The sequence below is a fragment of the Nipponia nippon genome, unplaced genomic scaffold (genome assembly GCF_047370975.1).
Source record: "Nipponia nippon isolate SJK-2023a ecotype South Korea unplaced genomic scaffold, ASM4737097v1 scaffold_2, whole genome shotgun sequence".
Lineage (NCBI taxonomy): Eukaryota > Metazoa > Chordata > Aves > Pelecaniformes > Threskiornithidae > Nipponia > Nipponia nippon.
The window spans coordinates 97,308,810-97,333,550 of NW_028262336.1; the positions used below are offsets into that span (position 1 = coordinate 97,308,810).

The window sequence follows — 24,741 nt, forward strand, 5'->3', positions numbered from 1 at the left end:
CCATAGAGCCGGCGGACCGGCCCTGCCAGAGGGGCCCGCAGGCCCTTTCCGCCCGCCTCTTCCTCCCCCGGCGGCGCTGAGGGAGATGGCGGCGCGGTGGCGGTTGGCGGCTCCTTCCCTGCCGAAAATCTTGCCCCGGCTCCCAGACGGGGTCCCCGCAGACACGGGAAGGAGCAGACAGCTGACGAAGCCGCGCCGCAGCCGTTTGGGGTGCGAGCCTGAGGGGAACGGGGGGTGAGGGCTGAGGCGTTCGTGGCCGCGGCGCAGGGGCGGCCCTCCCGGGAGGCACCGGGCTTGTCTGAAGCTCAGCCGCCTCCTCTCGCCCCAGCCCGAAGGGCGCCAGCACCCGCCGCTGCCGCTCCGCCTCAGCGAGCGCCTCCGGCCGCCTGGCAGCTGCGTCCCAGCCGGTGGGACGGCCGGGCCGGGCCCGGCGCTGAGGCGGTGCTGGCAGCCTGAGGCCTCCCCGGCTGCCTCCCTCCTCCTCCTCTTCCTCCTTCCCCTCCTCCCCGGGCTCCCTTCCGTGAAACGCCTCAGGAAAAAAGTGCCTTTTTTTCTCCTCCGCAGCCTCACACGCGCGCAGCAAAGAACGGCAGCCTCAGTTTTTCGGAGTCAGCAGCGGCTGGGATTTGCGATGGCGTGTTTTGTTTGGCTGCTGCCACAGGCACAAAGGCAGCTGTGACGGGGGGGGAGTTGCTCAAACTCCAAACGTGAGCCCTGGTTTTATGATTCCTCCAGCTTTTCCCCTCCTTTGCCGGGCTCGGGAGAGCCAGAAGCACGGCTACAGCCGGCTGGTAGGCTGGAGCCTGAGGGACGTGGGAAGGGAGCGATTTTCATTTACTGTTGGTTACGCAAGAGTTTGCTGTTGGAGAGACGTTACTGTCTGCTGGAGATTGTCTCCACTTCTCCAACTGACATAAACGTGGCTGATTGATAGATTATTTTCCCTCTGTAATAGTTGCATCTATGGCAAGAAATTGGCAAAGTTGTAACCTTATGGTGTGATTTATTTTTTTTTTCATGTTTCCAGTAAATTAGCAAAACTTCCCCACGTTTAAAAACATTAATGTCAGTCAAGCATTATCACTTCAGGTTTCCTAGTATTATGAAATACTTGTACTACAGGAAAAAGTCCCTGCTTTAGTTGGATTAAAAAAACTAGCCTCTCTTTTGTCAGTCTGAAATAGCCCTCAGGATAAGAACTGTATCAGATACGCTTCTACTCGCGTTCCTAGCGCTATTGCCAGCACTCCCCAGCTGCGGGGAGCGCTGCCAGATAAACAACGACCCGTCAGCTGGCAGCCGTCGCTTCGGTTTGGGTAGGGCCAGCCTTCCTGAAAACGGGGTGAGGTACGTGGGATTTGCAGGTGGAAGCCTGACTGCATGGGAGTCAGAGGGAAGAAACACTGAATTAAACAGGGCGGTTTCAGCTGCCAAGAAACAGGGCAGCTGGGGCAGAGAACTGCTCATGCCATAGTTTGTAGAGTTACTTCTGTTCAACTAGACCAAACTCTGTCTGCCACAGTTCTGCTCCCATTAGTTTTTCTAGTACTCGTATGCTTATCTTTAACCTCATGAACCAATCAATAAAACTGCATGAATTCAATCACAGAAAGTCATATTTCCTTTAATTTTACATTCCACTTATCTTACCAGGCATCATATCTATTTTTAATCCACCTCCTGCTGAAACATTGCAATATGCATGGTTTTGAAGACCCAGTGGTTTGGGCCAACAGTTGTGTTACAGAAGTTACAAAGGCCTTTGCGATCAATGGCACCCCAGAATTACGTTGGAAGTTTCAGGTTGGTTGTAACATATTGGGAAGTGATGGAAAAGGAGAAGTCTAACTCCCATTTCTGGACTTATCGCAGCTTTCATTTGAGCTACAAAAACGTACAACACTGCTATTTCAAAGGATACCCACGGCATATTGGGTGCATTCGAGTCTGTTCACAAGTGATTTGTGAATTGCTCATAGCCTACCAGACCGACACTGATGAATCACGTTGCCCTATTTCTCAGTGTATTTTGGTCATTTATGATGATCATCCAAACATTATTATAAATATAAAAACATTTCAGAGTAAATACAGAAAAATGGTTCCCCATTTGATTTATTTTCATAATAAACCAATTAAAAATACAAAAGACAAGGACCCAAGGTTCAGAGGGCTCCATCATTTAAAAATTTGTCTTTAAATACAAATTCACTCTGTACTATGAATACATATAACATTAGACCTCTAAACATAATGATCTTATTTGCATCTATCAAAAATTTGTATGGAAACAAATTAGCTGGAAAAACTTCCTTCTGAAATTGAATGTACATTATTTACAATCAAAAAAAGAACTCTTAGCAGTATTAATCTCCAAATACCTGGATAAATTGTATATATTTCATTTCCCTCCCCCCTTACAAAATAATCTGAAGTAGAAAGCAAGATTGTTAAGCTTCATAGTCGCAAAATGGCATGAAATGTTTGCACCTGTAGTGATGCCGTTAGCTTCTGTAATTAAATATATCTGATGTTTTCATATAAAATATAGACATGGCATTGTCCATTACTGAAATAAATGTTTCATCTACTCTCAATAGGAGTGTATATTCCATTTTGCACACACAAGAGCTTGTGCTGCAAAAAATGCAAGAGGATACCTGGTTATCCAAGTCTAAAACTGGTGTAATTCACTGGTATGAAACATATACTTGATCATAAAAATTCATACACATGGAATGAAAAGACATGTCCCACACTAAAAGTAACTGTCGCTTCAAAAGTTAAGTGATACACGTACAGGTTAAACAGAAAAGGTTATAATAACGTTACTGCAATGTAAATCGGCAACAGACTGAAAACGTACAGTAAGAAAGAAGTTTGAAACTTTGGCCAACAACCTCAGGAGAAAGTCTTCATAGCGTAAAAAGCATGTTCCTTCATGCCTGTATTTTGAAACATGAGTAATATAGAATTTTATTTGTATGATAACATTTAGCAATTAACAGAAAATCAAAATCCATTCTAAAGCATGAATTCTAACAATTAACTGCAGAAATTAAGTAGCTTTGCAACATCTTGCTTCTGAATCAAATCATATATACATAACTGAAAAGGTCCCATCACATTTATGAAAATAATCATCCACAGGGTCTGTTATTTATTTATTAATATGAATTCGGTTCCAATGGCTCACTTTCTTGCTTCACTTGCACGTTAGATGGGAAACCATTCGCACTGGACACTACCATCACAAACGGTTGCTGCTGGAACCTCTGCTCCGACTGCTCAGTATCATCTAATTTGTCACTGTCTTCTTCTTTTACCACCCCTTGTAGGCCAATTGGTTTCGTTTCTGGTGCTTTAATAACCGAAGTGATCACCGTGCCCGATGGATGAGCTACCACCTGTGAGCTGCTAGGCGAAAACGTTACCACGGGGGTAGTGGCACTGAAGGATGGAGACGAAGCCATGTTGACTGTGCCATTGCAAATTGTCTGCACGCTGCTGGTGAGCACCTGCTGAACTTGTGCTGGGCTCAGCACAATCGAGGAAGGAGGCGAGACTGGCTTCTGAGACTGTAGCATGACGTTTTCTTTAAGAACCGTCATGGGTTGTGAAGTAGGAATGGCTTGTAAAATGAATTTTTGGGGCGTTGTTGCTGAGGCTGGATCTGTGCTGGCTATCACTGTCGTAAGAGGCACTGTCTGGAGTGTTACAGTATGCAGCTGCTGATTTCCAGGAGAAACAACCACTGGAACTTGGGTTGGAGTCTGTAAAGTCCTATTAAAATTAGAAAAGATGACAGGGTCAGAACACTTCCATGCTGAGTTTTGAAAAATAATTATAGATTTACTATTGAAAAACCACTTGGCGTCATCAACATTTCATTTACCCAACGGTTCCAAAAGAGGTAGCAGTCGCTCTCCTAACAAAACAAAAACTGGACCTGACCCCCGAATTCAGCAACACAGTTCCCAAAGTACAGGTACCCTGCAGGAACAATACTACCATCGCCAAACTGAACAGCCTGCCTTTGAGACGGTCAGTAGTTCATCGGAAAACCTGGGAACTGCATCTAAGACCTCCTCCTCACGCATCAACCAACATCAAAGCGTGACCCACCACACATCTGCCATCGATTTCATGAGGTACCCTAAGTAATTTGTAAGTCATGAGCCTAAATAATTCCTAAGTCAGGCCTCAGTTCTCCTGACATCTGTATATACATTTACCTATATGCAAAGTATCTGCATTGTAACAGTGAGTCTGGTCAGGACCTTCTCAGACTCCTAGGACACACAGTTCTCTGTCTGCCAGGCTTGTATGCTCCTTCTGGTAAAGCAACTGAACAGAATTTGCTCCCAAAACATCAGTTTAAATTAGGAATGATTCCATCAGTTGCAGGCTCGCAGACTTGGTACCACGTTACTTTCTATATACGTAGAGCTGGAGGGCAACATTAGAGGATTAACAGCCATATTGCTGAAGTACACAACTACTACAATGGACAAGGGTGACTTAGAGATGTGGCTGAAACACATACACTCCAGTCATGCAAATAAAAACAAACCAAACAAACAAAAAACCCAAACCACAACATACTCCTCGTGAAGCAAATTATTTCCAGGGGAGGGAAAGAGGACGGGAAGGGTAACTGCTCTGACACCCTCCCACAGCTCGCTCCAGCCCACCAGGCCACGCTGTCTCCAACCATCTTTTTCTTTCCTTCTGCTTGTCCTGCAAAGTTCCCTCCAACCTTCCTGCTTCTCTTCAGTGTTTTCTCCTGCCTGCCCTCCTCCCCCTTTTTAGTCTTAAGCTCTCCTTTGTGTTTTCTTGAACATATTTGACACTGACCAAAACCAAAAATAACTACCTCCTAGCTTATTTCTACCCCTGCTGAAATCACTTTAGATGGTAAGCCATTTATTTGTCAACATTTGTACTTTCAAGTCCGTGCACAATACTGCATGCTATTCCTTCTGAAGACTGGTCCTCAGTTATGCTGTAAGGGTTGCCTACTATACATTACTGTGGAATGCCCTCCTTTCTATAGCCCTTCTAGTACCTACTTTTTACAGTACCTACTTTTTACAGCTCTGTGAAATCCTATTTGCCAGCGTTTAGCCGCTGACCAGTCAGATCAGTCAGCATATTAAAAACTCCAATGTCAAACCATGCTCTGGCTATCACAGTTATAACAAAAAGCTTACCAAAGCAGGACTTCTGTGATACTGAAGCTGTGGGGCAATGTGGATGCAGATGCTGCTGCTGGCAGTAGTCCAGCTGCACAGGGAGCTGCATTCCCCCTTTCTTACTGCAGCAGCAGAGACAAGTGAAGCAATATTTTGTAGAGGACTTCCCATGTCCCTCCCAGTTCAGTTCTCTGGGAAAAGCCTCTAGCTCTGAGCTCAGAAGGTTGCTCCAGCAAGAGCAGCTCCAGTAACCCAGCTGGTATCAGGCTCAGAGCACATCAGGACTCCCTGCACATCCTCCAGCTGCCAGTCCCTGCTGCAGGCAAGCTTTTCCCCACCTCCTATGTGGCTTGGTAATACAAGGAACAAAATCTGCATCTGTAGCTTTCTCTTCCTCCCGAGAAAGAAGGCTGCAGTACCCAGGAATGCTGCTATAGCAAAACAAATCCAAATCCTTGCCCATGAGGTTCCCACGCAGGTCTCGTCACAGAGGCCATAATAACCAGGACACAAAATTTGATGTGACTGACACCAGAGTCAATCCTGAGCTCCTGTTTCACACAGCTGGAGGCAGCCCAAGGAAGAAGCTCATGGAAATGGGGGCTGGCTGGAGGTGAAGCACCAGCTAGAATGGTCGCTTCTTTCCTTCCAACTTCTGGAGAACTTGGTGCTGCACAGCAAATACCAACAGCCAAGCTTAAAGTGCAAGGCTGAGAATGACAGCACCATGGCTCGCACCAAGTCTGCTAAGGGCTATCAGTGCTAACTTCCCCCCCCCCCCCAGCAAATCCCCTGGGACCTTGACATAAAAATCACAAATGTCTGTGTCAGAAGCAGTAACAGGATGAAGGCATCCACTAGCTTTTTTAAAAAATGGAAAAAAAAAAAAAAGTAAAACTACCTACAGTTAAACAAACTTGCAGTAAAATCAAAACGTCACATAGATGCAGCTGAAACCAGGAAAGTCTACAGAGACGAGCAATGCAAGTGGAACAGCTATGAAAGAAAGACAACTGACAGACACTTGCCATCAGAAAAGCATTAAAAGTATCAGAGTAGATACCATGCCAGCTCTTTAATCCATGAAGAAACTTACTTGAGCCTGAAGGATTAAGATCAACTCAATAGTTGCAGTTTTGAAAGCAGCAGCTGAAGCTGCTAGCCTGTGCTGGTATGCCATCCAAGTATTATTTTGAAGCTACTTCCTTGTTCTTTAGCTGTTTTGTTTTGAAACAAAATAGTAAAAATCTTCTAGCTGCTAAATGGCTGTAAAGGACAACCTCAAAAAGTGTGAACTGGATCCGATCAATGCAGAAGGTATTCTGCAAAGCACTACGAGCAACAGCTCTGAGAGGACCGAACCAGACAGTTTGTCTCAGCACACTGCGATCAGTGTTTGCATATTGATGTTAAGCCATTTTATTTCTCCTCAAAGCAGGTCCCATACTTGTACGTCATACTGTGACTAATAGTTTACTCCAGATGCTCTATCTTCTCCATCAGTCAAGATACATATATATGATACACAAGTATATAAACATGTATATACACATACATGTATACACACACACAGAGTGTGAGCTTGCTACAGGGAAAGCATGCAGCAGATGTCTGTACAAGCACAGGATTAAGTATCGCACAGCACCACAAATACACGTTGTTATTTATGCTAATGGTGGTCACGCAAGACATTTGCCTTAATTGGAAACACTACAGACAACTGTGTCTGTCTGCAAACTAAAAATCTATCTGCTCAAACTATTTGCCTTGAATATCCTTGAAAAAAATACAGGTTTGGTTAATCGTTTTGCCTGTTTTACAAAAAAAAAAAAAAAAAAGTACACGCTACTTAAGGTGATCTGTTAACACCGGGCTACATTATTTAAGGTGCTTTAAACTGTGCATTTTGCTATGCTTCTGAATTTCACTGTCAATTTGCTAACGCCCTTCCTACTCTAAGGTACAAATCTATTGGGTGATTACCTTAAAAGTTCCTGCTGAGGTTACAAAAAGAACAAGAGCATTGAGCAACAGTGCTGAAAAGGAAATGCTGTCATAAAACAATCTGGTTGCAACTGAGAAAAGAATGACAAAAATTCTGAAGTCATTTTAGCTTGGCAGAAAATGATCATCTATTTCTTGGTCCATTTGGTACTGTTAACAGCCTAGAATTGTGCAATATCATACTGGCTCATCAAGAGGTAACTAGTGATAAAGCAAACAATAAGTGACAGGCAGGAAAACCAAGTTCATTCATGGTAATTTATGTGAAATTTATGAAATGGAGAAAGGGAGAAGATACCAAAAAATATTGAAGCTACAAGACAAGGTGAACAAAGTATTTCACAGCACAATAAGAAAATGAAACAAGGCAATATTAAGAAATACATAGAGAGAGGTAACAGAGGAGAATTCCCTCTCCAACATACACATTGTTCAGCCTACAGCTATAGGGGAAACGATGGCCTTGAGATAAACGGGTGAATTTCCAGGGAGTTTCCCCATTTGTTCGACTAACTGGTTGCAAACAACTCATTCAGTCAAGCTAGGAAGAGCGAGGGAGGTGAAGGGGTGGGATGTGCTTGTTAGAATCACTTCAGATGCCAGAGTCAAGAGGCTCTCTCTTTTGCACGGCTATAGGAAACATCAGCCAAATGCAACTCAGGTGCTCTACCGTCACTGCAAACTGCTCCACAGCTGTCCTCATGTACGTGATCCTCAGAGTCATCAACAATCTTGTCAATACTTCACCCCAACGTACTGTGTCATAGCCATTGGCCCTTCTATAGCACAAGCCACGCAGACAGGAGCTGCTAGGCAATCTAGGGGGAGCTGTCCAGGAGAGGCACGAAGGCTCCTGACGCCTTCATGCCCAGTCTGAACACGGCCTCCTCCAAAGGGAGGGCAGAACTTGCCTGTTCTTGTCTAGCTCTTTGCCTGGACAAGATAATTTCTTACGTCACGAGGACAGAGACAGAGGACTCAACTCTCAAGTCTGGTGTCCTTTTTACTGACCCACACAGCCTTACAGTCTTCTTTCCAGAATTTTTCAAAACTGCACTCACCTGAATTAAAACTCAGAAACTTTGCTACTAACAGAGACCTGCAGAAACTTCACCTCTTTCGACAGTGCCAAAGATATGTAGAGAGCGCTCCTGTGGATAGCTTCTCATTGTGCAGAAACAAAATTAATCTGTCTACATGATTTTGAAGTCCCTTCTGCCATAAGTGGCCTTCTTCCTACCTACTGCAGAAATTAAATCAGAAATGGGCTTAAGAAAGGTCTTCTCAGCTGCAGGAAAATCAGATCAAAATGTCTGCTTATAACCAAAGTCTTGGCTGTGATAGAAGTTGTAAATGTGTTCTGAGAAACACACCCTGTTGTAAGCTAAATGCGAGTTTCTTGTAGAAGCCCACTGAGATCACATCAGCCTATTTCTGACCAACGCCTGCCTCAAGGAAGGGCATTTTCCTCACCATCCTGAAACTTGAAATGCAGTCAAGCCTTCACTTAAGAGATGACAGAGACCAGCTCTTTGCAACAATCACCTGCTTCCCTTCCTTTGGGGAAGGCTACAGCAGCAGTGAGCCAGATCCAACAGTATCTGCTCGTCGGTGTGCTGGAGAGCTGCTACTTCAGGCCTTCCTTTGGAGCATGAAGATCCAACTTATAGAATCATAGAATCATAGAATCGTTAAGGTTGGAAAAGACCCTTAAGATCATCGAGTCCAACCGTTAACCTAGCACTGCCAAGTCCACCACTAAACCATGTCCTCGAGCACCACATCTACCCATCTTTTAAATAACTCCAGGGATGGAGGCTCAACCACTTCCCTGGGCAGCCTGTTCCAATGCCTGACTGCCCTTTTGGTGAAGAAGTTTTTCCTAATATCCAGCCTAAACCTCCCCTGGCGCAGCTTGAGGCCATTTCCTCTTGTCCTATCGCTTGTTACTAGGGAGAAGAGACCGACCTCCACCTCACTACAACCTCCTTCCTTGTTGCACCGACGGGAAGACTACTGTCTAACTCGACACAGAAGCAAAGCACATGCACTGATGCTGGCCGATCAAAGTAAGGCCTTCCAAATATTAGCCAAGAGCTGCTTTCGATTATCTAGAAGTCCTCAGCTGGCATCGTACTCCTTCGCTCATGTTCCCCATCAGGTCCCAGGGAGCCCTAGTGAGCTCTTTACCAAGACTGACGGTTTTTATTCAGCATACCTATAGGAATGGCAGAGGAGTGATGAGCTACAACATTAGCTGACGTGATGCAGATTTGCCTCTCACTCTTATTTAGGGAAAAAGGACTGAAAGCAGATGGTCAATGCAAAATCTCAGTAGGACAGCGCCAGACTGCCTCCCTCTGTCGTGTGGCTATGCAAGCTCGAGCAAAACCAATATAGACAGGGTGTAAAGTATGATTACAGAACATAACGGTGACATTCACTGCACAACTTACACAAGCTAACGTCTATACAAGGCACAAGATGAAGACACTTCATTTAAAATAGCAGCTGTAATCACATTTTCAGAGTTGATAAACTCATGCTAGACAAATCTGTCTATTTTTCAGCATCAGCATAGCTGCAGTCAGACCACCAATACATCATAGCCTGGACACAGAAACAGATTATGGAACAACAGCAGAAAGCATATGTGTTTGCTTGGAGTAGACATGACTTTCAAAGGTAATTCCCTCTGCTTATCAGGACAATCCAATGTGTTGGCATAGTGTTGGCTTCATCACTGTTCTTACACAGAATGTTCATGCCCAGAAAAAACACGATTCACCTTCAGCTACTTCCTTCTCCTCTTGAAGGAGGATCTTGCCATTGCGGTCCATGCTTGTGTCACCTCCAGGACGAATTACTGCAACGTTTTCTACCCCAAAGGTTGCAAAAAGGTCAAGATGAAAGCTGTGGCTGATTCATCATGTAGCGGTTCTCCAGTTCAGAAAGGAACACACAAAGCATATCCCACTGGTCCTCTGTAGTCTGTATTAGCTTTTCCCCCAGCTACAGAACAGAGTCAGGATACTGGTCTTCTAACATGCTCTGTCCAAGCTATCACAATGACAACTTGAAAATACAGAAAAGAAACAATAAACTGAATTTTGATAGCAACATTGTGTTTAAAAACTGAAGTCTGCTAAAGCATTGCACAGGATCTGTCAGCAGTCAGCTAATTGGAAGTTTCTTGGTATACAGAGCTGCCAGCCACAAGATTCAGCTATGTCCCACACAGTCAATAACAAATAGAGATGTATAATTTTAAATTACTCACAATATGATCTTCTCTGAACTGTTAGTAACATAAGAACCTCTTTTCACTCCATCCAGAAGACACTCCGTCTTAAATCACTACTACTCTAGATTAAAGGTAAATGAAAATGCATCTCTCTCTATCTGCAGCCCTAGTCATTTAAGGGAGCAATTTCACTGCCCAAACGCAGGCACCTTGGAGCCCTGTACGATGTCCTAGACTACCATGACAAGGTAAGTCCCTAGCCTTATGGGAGAGGTACACTTTCTGGAGCAACAAAAAGGATGCCATTTACACTCAGAATGACCCAATGAACATGGAGCTGAATTCTAGGCCTACTTCAGTGCCTCCGAATTCCAAGCTAAAACACGATTACTCCAATAAACCAGATATTCTGGTTAACCTGTGTCAGTTATTCTGGTTTAAACAGAACAATTTTACAAGCGCTACATTCGAAGACACTTTTTATTTCCTTCCTGAAAAAAAGCTGACTCATTGGAAAAAGTTAGAAATAAAATGCTCATCCAGAGAAGCATTTTTATTTTTGTCTTATCGCTGGAAATATGGTGCCAAATTCAGCTCCCAGTTACACGACTGGAGACTGCAGTAACTGTTGCTTGCATCCACCAAGCCAGAGCGGTTAGACCTGCAGAACAGCAGCAAGTTTGCAATTCCGAATATTCCCACTGCGGATGCTAGATGTCTTCCCTGGTTAGGAAAAACCCAGTTCGCATGACCTGACCCTGCTCCGGCCCCGTTTCCCAAGCTTGGGTTAGCACCACATCACAGCCTTTCTGTTTAAGCACTGAGGCTGAAGAACAGGCATCTATCCCTGGCGAGCGACACTTCTCCTTGTCTCCCCTGCACGCAGCACCACCAAAGCTCGTATAAATAGCCCCTCAAAAGCCATCCAAAAGCCAAGACCTTTCCACTTCAGAGTAAGACACTACCCTCCCCTCAAAGTACACAAAACTCTGTCAAAGCTTTGTGCCGCTATAAATGAAGCCACTGCCCATCTCCTGTGAAGAACCAACCCCTGATTTTCACTGGCATGCCCATTTCTTTGAGAAACGCAACGAGGCCCTGGGGAACGGCTGCCACGCTCTCCCAGCAATGCTCTGGGAGTAGACTTTACCAGGCAATGCCGCCTACTGCAGGGGAGGGATGGTGACACGAGCCCTTCACAACATTCTTCAAATACGATTCTTTTACCAAGTCCCTCAGAAGAGAAGATGCATGTTCAGACTTCTTCTCTGAAGGATATGGTTAAGTGTTAAGATGACAATTGTTTTGACCTGAAAAATCCTCCATATTTTCTCTATGTTTTTTTTCTTCTCACAACACAACAGAAGCAAATTGCTGCAGAGGGAAGACCATTTATTTCCATGAAGAAGAGGGAAGAACATTTATGAATAAAACTTTAGAAGCTACATTGCACAAGACAAATTATATGGGTCCAAGATGTTCATGCTTCAAAGTGGAGCCCAACCACTAACGAGTACGCATCAGAAAACCTTCTGAGGATCATTCCCAAACCCTGGTTGCTGTTTCGCCCGTATGACCTTGACTGTCTACATGCCCCAGCCTCTGAACACCAACTGGCAACCAATGTTGCTATTTGTCCTCGTGCTTCCTTATAAAACTACTATAAAGTGACTCCAACCACAACCCTACAGAGAGCGTGCATACGTCAGAACATTTGCCAGCTCTTATTCCATAATGGCAATCATACCTGCTGTACATTTTCAAATCATGTAGACCATTCATTTCAACCCTTATGGAAGCCCCATTGCAGCAATTCAGAACATGTACACAAACACATTCAACTGCTAGAGATTTATAGCTGTTTGAACAAACAAACCCAAAATCCAGTTCCTTTGTTTTAGCCTTATTATAAAACAAGACCTAAAACATATGCTCCAAAAAATGTTCAGTGTGCCATTCTACCTGACCAAACTATTTGAAGTTTGCATTTTGAAACTAAACAGAAACGTATCTGTCATAAACTGTATTTTTAGAGCCTGGAATGGGCAGTGACTACTGCACAGGACTCATCAGCATGTTGGTTTGCAGCTTGGCCAATCCTGATTAAAAGCACACCAAAAAAATCTGGGTTGTGGTTTTTATTTTCACTCTAACTGCGCAGACACCTTAGTACACTCTTTCTTAATTAGCAATACTTCTATACCATTCAGAAATTACATACTGTACTGAAAAGATCCAGTGGGTCTTTTTTTTTTTTTTTCCTTCATCTGAGATGCTCTGTCATCTTGGCTAAGGAAAGTGTAATTGAAGACTTAATGGAATAATGTTTTAAGTTACAAACAATGGATTAGAACCCACGCAACAGAGAACCCTAAGGCCTTAAGGCTTTTACTTCATTCGAACTTCACACGTGTATCATCTCTACTACTTTTTTCCCCTTCACTTATTGCCCAAGGTCCGATTGTGAAATACCGTAATGCAATAATTGGATGTCATAATGTCACTGAGAAGCTTTCCAAATGCTAGGCTGGACTTCTTGCCTGCCTGCCTTATTAGGTCTTACAGATACTTTTGTTTGTTGTTACCATTTTTTATACCATCTATATTATTGATATTGGTTTTTATATATAATCTAGTGGAGGTCTAGCCTAGAGCTATTTAACTGTGCAAATTGCTGAACTTTCCCCCTATAATGTTTAATAGCATTATTCTACTGACTTAAATGGCACTGTATAGCTTCAGTTATGTCTGTACTTGTTTCCTTTCACTATATTGCCCTAGTCAACTTTTTACAAGTAATTAAATCCTTCATCAACCCTGAAATCATAGGATTGCACTGTACAGAGTAGCTTCATTCCTAAGCTTTAAAAAACTTACAAGACATCACCTTGATGCAAATTTTTATTAATTTTCTAAATGAATTCCAAAACTGGTCTTTTTTTTTTTGCCAGATTCTTCTTAATTATCTTTCACATAAACTTTTGATCAAATATAACCCTTCCCTCCCCTATGTGCATCTTGAACTAATTCTAGTTGGTTAGAACAATAACCAAAACACAATTTGTTTTCAAGTCATGCATTTTAGAATTAAAAGACAAAGGAAAACAGATATTGTCTACTTAAAAATGGTAACTATTTCCAGTTTGTTTTACAGTGCCTACCAGTAACTATGAAAAATATTTTTCCTGTCATGGCGCAATGTATTTATTCCCTTGCAGCCTTCACTAACCAGTGAATTTCTCTTTTCAGTGTGAATTTTTCATATTGCAGTGTGAATGAAAACATTTCATGATTTTTAAGGAAATTAAAAAAAAAACAAAAAACAAACCAGGATTAAAACTAGGAAGTCAAGGGATAATTTTAAAGTTTGGGGTATTTTGTACCCCAAGGAAAGAAGAGAGAGTATAACATTTTTTTCTTGATTGAAGCTGCAGTCTTGGTTTGTAATTTCCTATACATAAATCTTCAGCTTCCTCAACTACTTGGTTATCTCCTAAAGCATTTCTTATTGATTCTATTATATCAGTCACTGGAGGCTGATCTAAACAGTTTCAGTTCTTCTTTCAGTTCTTCTGAAAAACCTAGCTGTTATTACTATTCTGGATTTTCCTTTTATGTAAGTGGAGTTTTAACAACTGGGTAGCTTTTACGGTATCCCTCTAGTAGCAGAGATGAGAGAACAAAGCTTATTCTTTGGAAACGAAGAAATTATTTGGTCTCATTAGTGTCATTACTTACTTCTCTCTGACAAAATTGCATGGTTAACCCCAGATAGTCAGTACCACTCCAAATCTATTGGTGGCTCTGGATGTAATTTTCAAAGGAAAGAATAGAGGAAGGGAGCAGGACATAGCATTATTGCCATTTTGGAGCACAAAATGATAACCATTGTAACGGTGATGTTAACACAGCAAATCTCAAAAAAAAGTGACGTTCGTAATTCATTAAGAATGTTCAGCTCCTGAATTATATCCTGAAGCTTTCCTGAAACAACAGAATCACCATATACAACTCTGACATTCCTGTGAGGGGCCTAGATTACAAGAACATTTATTTGGTTTAGGTCTTTTGTAGTCAGTGGAGATGAAAGAGCTCCATCAGGGGACGCCTCGGGCTAGGGTAAAACCAGGCTTAACTGACTGTTTTTAAAGCTTCTTCAATTAGGATGCTGCTACTAACAGGTAGGTGCAAAGGAGTCATGATGCTGTGTAGTGTTAGCCAGTTGACTTACAAATTAAGTGTGGAAGCATGACTGTCTCCCAAAATAGTCTGCAGATACACAGCTCCCATGAGATTACTCTGTTAATTGTTTTCTAAAATCGAAAGAACGTGCTCTTGTAACAGCAGCAAAATGCTAGAGTAGATAACACGGAGCTTTCCCTTGTTGTAACTGGGGACAATACAAAAGATGAAAGAGATGACAAAAAATTCTTAAGAAGAAAAATCAAGAAGAAGGAAAATCTTTTTGAAGGGATCATGCAGACGCACCATGTATAATTCAAAAGTGAAGACACGAAACAGTCAGTGCAAAAGCAGAGCCATGAAAATACTGCCTCTGCTGCAGCACAGAACCGATGATACCAATTTTAAAGAGAAGTTGTGTATTTTTCCTCTCTAAAGGATTGGCATCAGGCCAGATGCAGGAAAGATGCGCGTCCCTCCACCAAAGACAGAGCATTTATGAGTGTTACAAGTTGCAGTACGCTGTAGTAACTCCCAATTCCTAGGATCAGCCACAAAGACACCGTTTTGCTTCAACCATACTGGGAGACGAGCATTTTTTTGAGGCACAACAAAGAATCTAGTCCATCTAGCCACCATCTAGTGAATTTATTATTATTCATACATTTATTTTCTGTACATTTTCTTACCTTATATTCTGAACCGAGGGATTTAACGTTTCATCCGGAACATTACTGGTTACAGCTGCATGTCCTTCTGCGAGGGACTGCAATGGCTGCATTACATGAACTGTCCGAAAAAGCTGAGTAGGATGTACTGGCTGTGGAGATTGCATTGTCCTCAAAACTTCTGAAGTCAAGCCAGGTGTTTGCTGCTGTACAACTTCTACGTGCTCCTTCAGCTTAGCAGGCTTCGAGTTTCCTGTTTTTAGCACGGTGGTTGATCCTCCCTTTGTTCCCGCGTTTGCAGATGCTCTAGATCTGCTCGACTGGTTTCTACTGGCCACAGGAGTTGAGAGCAGAGTTGAATCTGATGATTCAGTGCTAGGGCTGGCATCTTCATCATCTATATAGATGAGATCTTTTGGCATTTCTTTAAATTGATATACTAGGCGCTGACCTTCTACTTTAGCCAGTATTCCTCTTTGGTAATAGTATCTGTTTGAAGTGTACACACATCAAGTTACACAGTGTTTTTTGCCAAAAAACAAACAAACAAACAAAAAAGAGGCTACACCCCCCACCCCCCAGAAAATAAGACCAGCAGTAACAAGTAAGCAATATTTTAAGTGCCTAGTTTCTTCATTATAAAGGAGTGGCCAACTTAATAGCATATTTTTTCCTCAAACAACTTTCTTTTACTGCTATTTCTTGTCACTGTTTCATTTCAACCTCAAATAACTCTGAGGAGAAAGAGAAGAACTCCGTGACTTGGCAGCTCTGCTATCAACTCACACACTTTAAAAGTTGCCTGAAAGTTGTAATTCTTCTCTTAACTCATACAGTTCTTTCAGTTACCTGAATTCATGCTTATTCACCAGTGAGCACAGGCAGACATTTTAGCTACAACAAAGCAAAGGGAACAGGACAGGAGAGCACTACTGCTGTTATATTTACAAATTAATATGACAATTTGCAATCACGCACACCGAGGTGAGGGGTGAAGGGAAAAGGAATGCATAGCTGCTCAGTTGGACAGTTATCAATCAGCAGGTAAGATCGAAGCTTCATGCATGTCTGCTTATTTTGCAGTCTTTTAAGTATGAGAAAAATCCCAGCCTGATAGGCAGAGGCACATGATAAGATGTTTTAAAACTGTCCGTACATGCAAGTTCAGAGAAGCGCAACCAGACCTGAATTCTAAAACTGTATCTTCCACTGGAAACGGGATCATTTGCAACAAGCAGAAATAAATTTCTTTAATACGGCTGAACTTAGGATTTTTTGGAGACAAGAGATTCAAATTTAATGTAAAAGGCTTGCCCCGCTTTGAATCTTCAGTCTCTTACTTTGTGGCTGACTGTGAAGATGCAGTTTTTGCAGCAGCACTGAAAATGTCTGAGCTGAGACCGAAGGTGACTGATTTGGGCTTAGTAAGGGTCACTTTTAGTTCGCTTATTTATTTTGCAAAAATAACATCTTCATTTTCCAAATTGATAGAATACTAACTCTTTTCTTCTGTTACACAAATTAGACGAGGCATTGAATGCATGCAAACACTAAGGCAACAAGAACAGTCTATTATTAAAAATGCACATACCTGAGAGCTCTACCCATTGTTTCATAATTCATGTCAGGTTTGTTTTTGTGTTTTCCCCACAACTTGGACACAGCCTTGGAATCTACCAGTTTGAAAATGCCTTTCTCTCTTTGAGTCCATTTGATATATTTAGGACATGTAGCTTTGTCCTGGAGCAGTGCTAGTAAGAACTCCCAGAGATAAATTGTATTTCCTAAAATAAAAGTATTTCAGGACACAGAAAAAAAAAAAAGAAAAAATATTAGTTGACCATATTTTATTAATTATGTAAATAATCTAAACATTAACAAGCTGGTATCTTTACAAATACACTGTGATATATCAAGACTAGGAAATAGTGATGGAAGGGCACGGGAAGGGATCCTTGTTAGTTATTAAGATCTGGGTGCCCAAACACCCTAGCCACTGTCTGTAACCGACAGAGTCAGGTACCTGTCAACCTGCAGTCACCCCAACATTAGACAGCATTAGTCACCCATGTGTATGCTTCCCTCCTGCCTAATCCAGTTACAGAAGCAGACCCTATTGCTTTACCTTGAATAGGAACACGTTCAGGTCCATCCTCTGCAAATGCTGGAAATCAAGCCCTTGCTTAAATACTTTGCTGAATTGAGGGGAGTGTTGTAATCCTTTAAACGGCTAAACAAAATCCTTACTTTTAACAATTAGATTTATATGGGGCATATGTTGAGGTAGGCAAACCTTCAAGAATTAAGTTCAGAAAAAGATTTTTTTTTTTTAATCCAGTAAGAGCTTGCACTTGCTGGCAGACAACATTCGAATTTCATTTTACAAACAAGCAGGCACGAACACTTATATGTGCAAATCCATCACATTTGTTCAGTGTTTACCGCATATAAAGAAACAGTATTAAAATCACAGATTGTGAATACTTAAAACTACTACAAAATTTGCATATTCTTTTTTTCCGAAAGCACATTTAAGGAGTCTAAACTCGTATAACTAATGAGACCCTTTTTCCCGCTTTTTTAAGGCTTTTGGTGTGTGATGTTCTTTTGGACACTTGAAGCTGCACATAAGCTTCTCAGTGATATGTTGTTAGTCTGAGAAAGGAAGAAAAAACTTCTTGTATGAAAGTACCACCTCCCACAAGTAGCCGTGCAAAAACACAGCAAAGACAGCGTGTGTGGATTTCTCAAGTTTCCCAAAAAATGATGCCCAAGTGCATCAGAAGGTGACAGGATCTCTTTTGTTAGCTTCAATTTAACCCAGCAGTTTTTTCAACTTTAATAACCACCAGTCTGAACTTTTTTCAACAAGAGGAGGTGAAACTCCCATACTACTGTATCTATATTTTGCAAATATTCAGCAAAGTCATCAGCACTGGCAGTACAAAATGTTAACAGCTCCTTCAGCAGGTGGAAACTTGAAAAGTGAGCATCCCTAGAGAAAAAACACTGCCTTTGCAACAGATGTCTCCCAGCTTACATGAAATGGTCAGCCTGTTTGCCTCCAGATATCCGGAAGGCAAAGGTTAAGACTGCTTAGGCAAGACACAAGGTCAGCAAGGAGTGAGAGCATTCCCAGCCACTTACCATCTTAATCCAGGGTGCTTTTGTTGTAGTCTAGACTAAAAATGCTCAGCTGCATCGAGGCAGTCTGAAAATTTGTCACTGCTTAGCCACTGAAAATCACTGTGAAGAGGACTGTCTGCAAAAACCACGTCTGCTTTACTCATAGGCAGACTTTTTAACCTCCTCTGAGTCACAGCAGAACAAGAAATATGTAGAAAACTCAGTTCTCTCCATGCATCCCATCAAATAATTATATGGAGGGCTTGGTATTTTAGCATACATGTTCTCTTTAGGGGAACATTGTGGATACTGAGAGGAAGGCAAATCTCATGATTTTCTAGCTGCTTCCCTGCCATAGCCGGTTATATTAGTATCCCTTCTACTTCAATTCTATGTTCCTCAAAAATGTTAAACAAATGCTTTTGTGGTAGCTCTTTTTATAACAGGCAGTGGTTTCAGGCAACAAGCTCCTTTTTAATTCCTTCTGAGTCACCAATTTTGTAACACTGGACAAATGTGAAATATGGTATACACTTGCTATCATCAACAGAAACATCAGACCCTTCTGCCTTTTAATTTTGTGGGTAGCTGCTTTAATATTTTCTATTATTTCATTTGAGCACTATTGGAAGTTCCTCGGATACTTTTGTTTCATTTTTACTTAAAAATCAGGTTTTAGTTTAAAAAAAATATAACAGTAATAATGCATACTCAAATATAACATAACATAACATAACAGTAACAACGCATACTCAAAATCATAGAATCATAGAATGCTTTGGGATGGAAGGGACCTTTAAAGGCCATCTAGTCCAACCCCCCTGCAATGAGCAGGGACATCTACAACTAGATCAGGTTGCTCAGAGCCCCATCCAGCCTGACCTTGAATGTTTCCAAGGATGGGGCATCTACCACCTCTCTGGGCAACCCATTCTAGTGTTTCACCACCCTGGCATTAACCTGTTAAATATTTATTGCTTGCTAACTAGTCTTTATTTCCTGTTATTGCAGAAAATCCCTCTTCAAAAGAAACAAAAAACCATACTCATGTGTCAGTGTAGCAATTTTTCTGATTTCACGAGAGTCTGAAATTTCTTATGCCATCACCTTGCAGGTTTGGCTGGGCTTCTGTCCTGGCAAGTACTGCACAGCGTGCAAGCACATCAGTCCCTAGGCGTGCGTGCAGGTGCTTGTGGTGACACAGGGGAGGCTCGTTTCCAGCTCCCGCTGAGCGCAGCAGAACTCATCGGGCGCCAGGGCACCAGGCTGCCGTTCAAATGCCAGCCAGGGCACGGGTGCCGGTGCCGGACCAAACAGCAAAGCAACCGAGCCGTTGACAAAACTGACAGGCGCTACTGAACAGTTCAGTCTGCAGGAAATGATTTATTGTATCAGTTATGTGGTATTTATTTTATTTTTTCCTTTTAAACACAGGAAGAATGAAAGAAGTATCAAAACGGCAAGTTTTCTGCCCAAGTCTTCAAGCTGTGTTATAACTTTCCTCAAAATTTAGGGCTTGGTACTTCCTGCTGCCAACTGGCAGCCTTGATTAGCTCCTCATGCAGAATTAGACACACACAGATGGAAAACGTTTTCAAAGATCATCTGTCAAAATAACCACAGCCCAAGAAACCCTAACACAATGCAAAGACTTCACCCCAAGACTTCACTCAAAACACAGCAGCCTCTGCAGGAGCTTGAAGAGTTTCCAAGAACCCTTGCTACTAACATGACAAATACTTTATTCTCCCTAAGAACTGGGTGTTTCACCAAGAAATGTCATGCTCTACTTTTTTACTTGCCTTAAGAGGAGATGTTAACTACCCCTGAGCATAAGACCTGGTTTTACATCACAAGAAAATTAGTGACCATTTTCTTTTTACCTCACAAGCCTCTTTACAGGTCACTCGGAAACGACATTCTTTTAAAAACTTCAGTGACAACTCTAACTTACCCTTTCCATCTTTGTTTTTCTTTTTCACAGATATGTTTGGAGTTGTAGTAGGAGACTCAGGACGAGACGGTTTTGGCTTCTTCCCTGGAATAAACCACCAGTAAGTCAAACTGCAGCTTAAAAAAAAAAAAAACCCAACGAAATAAAAAAAACCCACCAAAAACCAACGAAACAAAAAAGAAAGGACCTAAAAAAGGAAGAGATTTGTTTCCCCAATTCAGAGAGGATTAAATTTCTAGTAAGTGAAGAGCTCAGTTCTATGCTGAACTATTGCAATTTCTACAGCAGGATCGGACCCCCCATGCTCTTAGTGTACTTCTAGTAACGATTACGCTCACTTTTCCAAAGTCCATGTACCTTGGAAATTTCTGTGGATTTTTAGGTACTCTTAAGAGCACTTAAAACAGAAGAGATAAGAAGAATCAGCTATTAACTGTGGGAAAGAGTTTAAACAGGAAAAGCTAGATAAAATACAGAGCATTATCTTGTTCACGCATCACCAAAATGGAATTGAGGGATAAAACAAGATTGTCTGCTTGTTTAATAGATTGGAAGTCTCCACTGACAGCAGCAAACTATACTGTCATGTGAAGAAAACATTTTTCAGTCCTGTTCTCCTTTACACCCTTCTCAACAGTGGCTACAAGTAAAGTCACTTGTTTGCTTGTTAAGACCAGCAGAACCAGTAACAGGCTCTGAAAAACACCAGTTTTTAAAGTCATAAGCATGGTGGCTCTGTCTGGTGAGGAAGACTGAAAGGAAGAAGTTAGTTACAACCGATGACAAGACTGAAGAGCATTGATTTGAAAATGTTGAGAAATCAACTACTTAAACATAGGTGGAGTGAAAAATATACGTCATGTTTAAGTATTTATTTTATTAAGTATTAGCATCGTGGCTTGTATCAGGAATAGTGTGGCCAGCAGGACCAGGGAGGTGATAGTGCCCCTGTACTCAGCACTGGTGAGGCCGCACCTCGAGTACTGTGTTCAGTTTTGGGCCCCTCGCTACAAGAAGGACATTGAGGTGCTGGAGCGTGTCCAGAGAAGGGCAATGAAGCTGGTGAAGGGTCTAGAGCACAAGTCTTATGAGGAGCGGCTGAGGGAGCTGGGGTTGTTTAGCCTGGAGGAGGCTGAGGGGAGACCTTATTGCTCTCTACAACTACCTGAAAGGAGGTTGTAGCGAGGTGAGTGTTGGTCTCTTCTCCCTAGTGACGAGTGATAGGACAAGAGGAAACGGCCTCAAGCTGCGCCAGGGGAGGTTTAGGTTGGATATTAGAAAAAACTTCTTCACTGAAAGGGTGGTCAAGCATTGGAACAGGCTGCCCAGGGAAGTGGTTGAGTCTCCATCCCTGGAGGTATTTAAAAGACGGGTAGATGTGGTGCTTAAGGACATGGTTTAGTGGTGGACTTGGCAGTGCTAGGTTAACGGTTGGACTTGATGATCTTAAGAGTCTTTTCCAATCTTAACGATTCTATGATTCTATTTTTCAATATAAAACCTTGAACCTATTCCTTTAGTAGTTCTCATTCCCTGGAATGTCAGCTTTTACAGATAATGTAATTAATCAGAAATCTTCAGAACTTTCTTACGAAATAAAAATTTCTCTTATCAGGTTTTGCAGTGACCCCATAGGACACTGAAAATACCTAAATCATTCACATACTACCTTTGCTCTTTTGAGAGGCAGAACAGACCAAGCAGACACAGGACTCAGAAAAACAGATTTCTAGTCCAAATAACCTACTGTCATAATTGAAGATCTAAAGAAAAATATTTTTATTTTTCTCTATTTATTGCATTTCCGAAGAGTTTGTTTCACAGAGGCAAGACCAATAGGCCTGTGCAATCCTGTACACTATGATGTTCCACTTTTGGTTTCATTTTGAGGGGTTGTTTTAGCAAGGAAACAGCTCTGCTGCAGAGTAAGAGTGAGGGGGTTTTGCTAGCTCTGAAAAAAAACGCTCAGTGCCAGCCTGCTCTGTCTGCTTTGTTCCAGAGTTCCAGGCATCTATAAAGAAGTCATAAGAAACACTGGCTTGGGCGCTCACCTTTGGACATTAGGAGTCTTGCTAAGTCCACCTTTGCACCTTTTTCTTTCTCTTTTTTTGACAGGGCATGGGGGAGGAGGGATAGCTAGTTGAGGGAGCTACAGTGAGCAAACACTATTAATGCCTGGAGTCCTCTAATTTTCTTGCTTCCGTTCAGACAGGATTCATGACTGAGCACAGGACACAAAGTTCAGCCATCATCTTGGCCAGTAATGTCTTCCTTGATTTTAATGAAGATGGGAGGGAGGAAGTCCTACAATATTGTTTTTTTCATTTATGATCACATGAAAGAATAAAGAACTACTGGAGTACATTTTTAGCAGCTTTGTTCCACTCACCATTATTGGTTGCAGAAATGTCTGTTTTCCCTAAAATGTCTAGATGAAGTCGCTCTTGTACAGATCAGCTTCTGCTGCACAAGAAGTCCCTTCGGGGTAACTTTGGCTAAGTGCTTTTCTCCCCTTAGAGTTGTGTCATGGGAAGACTCTGCTGTGTGCTCACCTCGTTTCCCCTCTTCTATAGGTGTAAATGTATGCCATTAAGGACTGGGGAATCTTTATTTTTATGTAATTAATTACTTTGCCTCCAAATGAGATCAGGTATTAAAAGAAAATGAAGTGTATGAGGGCTCAATTAGGTCACAACTGAACTACTGCTGGTCAACTTCAGGAAACGTTAAGTACTGATCCCATATAATTTATGCAGTTCCGATTAGGGATAACCTAAGCTACTAAATATGAATACTGCTCCTACAGCAATTCTAGGTGCTCTTACTTCAAGCCTAGACTACTTCAAGACACCCTATATGGACAATCCTCTACCAGAAACCCATCCAAAATTAGACATCAGTGAAGAATGTGAAACTCATTTACAGAAAGGTATTGATGTTACTGCTCTGTATCTGGGCTAGAGATACTTAAGATGATGGGTTTAGGCTACACTGTGAGCTATGATCTCCAGGCACTGACTGATACCATCAAAAACACAGTTAACAGAGACACACAAGATAAGTTTCCTTTGTTTAAAAGAAGGTATTTTCTGAAAGCACATTAAGCATTAGCACGCTTCCTCCTTTGGTTCGATAGAGCATGAATTTGTTACCTTTCAGAGCACATCACTAAATTCCTTTTTAGGAGAGAATTTTACAAAGAGGAAGGATGAAGAATGTGCAAGAGCTAAGACTTGTGTGGGGCTACCATAATTTTGTATAGCTAATTGAATTTATAATTGGTACTTCCACTTTCCTGTTTCCATGGTTGCAAAAACACTTCCGCTTAGAAATTCATGCTACAAATTAATGTGATATTTAGAAAGTGAGATGCTCCTCCTGATGAAATATTTTATACCACATCAGAAAAAGTTCAATACATTTTTGTGCACTGTTTTCAGAGGGTTTTGTTTAAAAAATATCATGTATATAAAAATACAATGAACAGTACATATCTAAAATATAATGTGTATATAAAACTTATGCGCCCACCTACTGTCAGATACCTCCCATAGCAAAAATGGGACCGAAGGTATTAATATAGCAAATCTCCAAGTTTCTTTCTCTGACATCCCTTTGGTTTTCCTGTCTTTCTCATCCGTAGTTCGGCAGCTCAGTGCTCAGACATTCATGAGTACAAACATCATGCCGAACATGGGTTTGGAGTTGAGCAGATGGGTGGCTACAGCTCTCCTGCTGCAGCAATAAGGCCCACAAGGAAAGGAAGTGAAATCACCCCATCACTTCTAGAGAACATTTTCTTGGAGGAGCTCTACTTGGCAGTGCCATTCTGGCTCAGTTTGCTAGCAATGACCTGCACAATGCAACCCTACAAGTTTAGCTGATGGGATATATATGCTAGAAGTCTATAAAATCATGAGTGGTATGGGTAGGGCAAAATGACCACGGTCTTTTGCTGTGCCACAAAACTGACCAAAGGAAGGGAAACAGGTTGCGCTTTAAAAAAAAACAAACAACAAAAAAACAACAAAACCAAACCAAAAAAATCCCACCCACAGACTGCACATCATCCTAAAGCGCACTACAAAATTAATAACATTTCACAGTAATTATTGTACACCGGCACCTTACAAATCCCTGGACATTTTGAAGTAACACTTCAGCATCACTCAGACCAGACCATCTACCTCATGAAGTCTCAACTTCACCGAAAACTAGTAGTTAATGAAACACTAAGCTGATGCATCTTTTCTAGTATTTTTTCTATCTGATGTAACTGTCAAAAACAAACACGCATTTTCTGTGAAGCAGCTGGTTTTCTAACCTACAGCTAGGGAGGAGGAAGGAGTGGGAGTAAGCAGAAGCACA

General features: G+C 41.8%; 1 protein-coding gene and 1 long non-coding RNA gene across 5 annotated transcripts in view; one reads left to right on the top strand and one right to left on the bottom strand.

Annotated features, from left to right (window-relative positions):
• The first annotated feature begins 74 nt into the window (after positions 1 to 74).
• LOC148055877 (uncharacterized) lies at positions 75 to 3,463 on the top strand. The gene is made up of 3 exons (XR_015704446.1): positions 75 to 210; positions 565 to 1,803; positions 3,339 to 3,463. It is a non-coding gene; the product is annotated as an uncharacterized LOC148055877 (long non-coding RNA).
• Positions 1,974 to 24,741, bottom strand: part of ELF1 (E74 like ETS transcription factor 1) — a 93,807-nt gene continuing 71,039 nt past the window's right edge. For all 4 annotated transcript variants that reach the window (XM_087755963.1, XM_087755965.1, XM_087755967.1 and 1 more), the window contains exons 6-9: positions 20,374 to 20,457; positions 16,885 to 17,077; positions 15,315 to 15,782; positions 1,974 to 3,783 (exon numbers count right to left, since the gene is read on the bottom strand). In XM_087755963.1, coding sequence (XP_087612089.1) covers positions 3,168 to 3,783; positions 15,315 to 15,782; positions 16,885 to 17,077; positions 20,374 to 20,457 — 1,361 coding nt within the window. In that variant the 3' untranslated portion in view covers positions 1,974 to 3,167. The remainder of the gene's footprint in view (positions 3,784 to 15,314; positions 15,783 to 16,884; positions 17,078 to 20,373; positions 20,458 to 24,741) is intronic.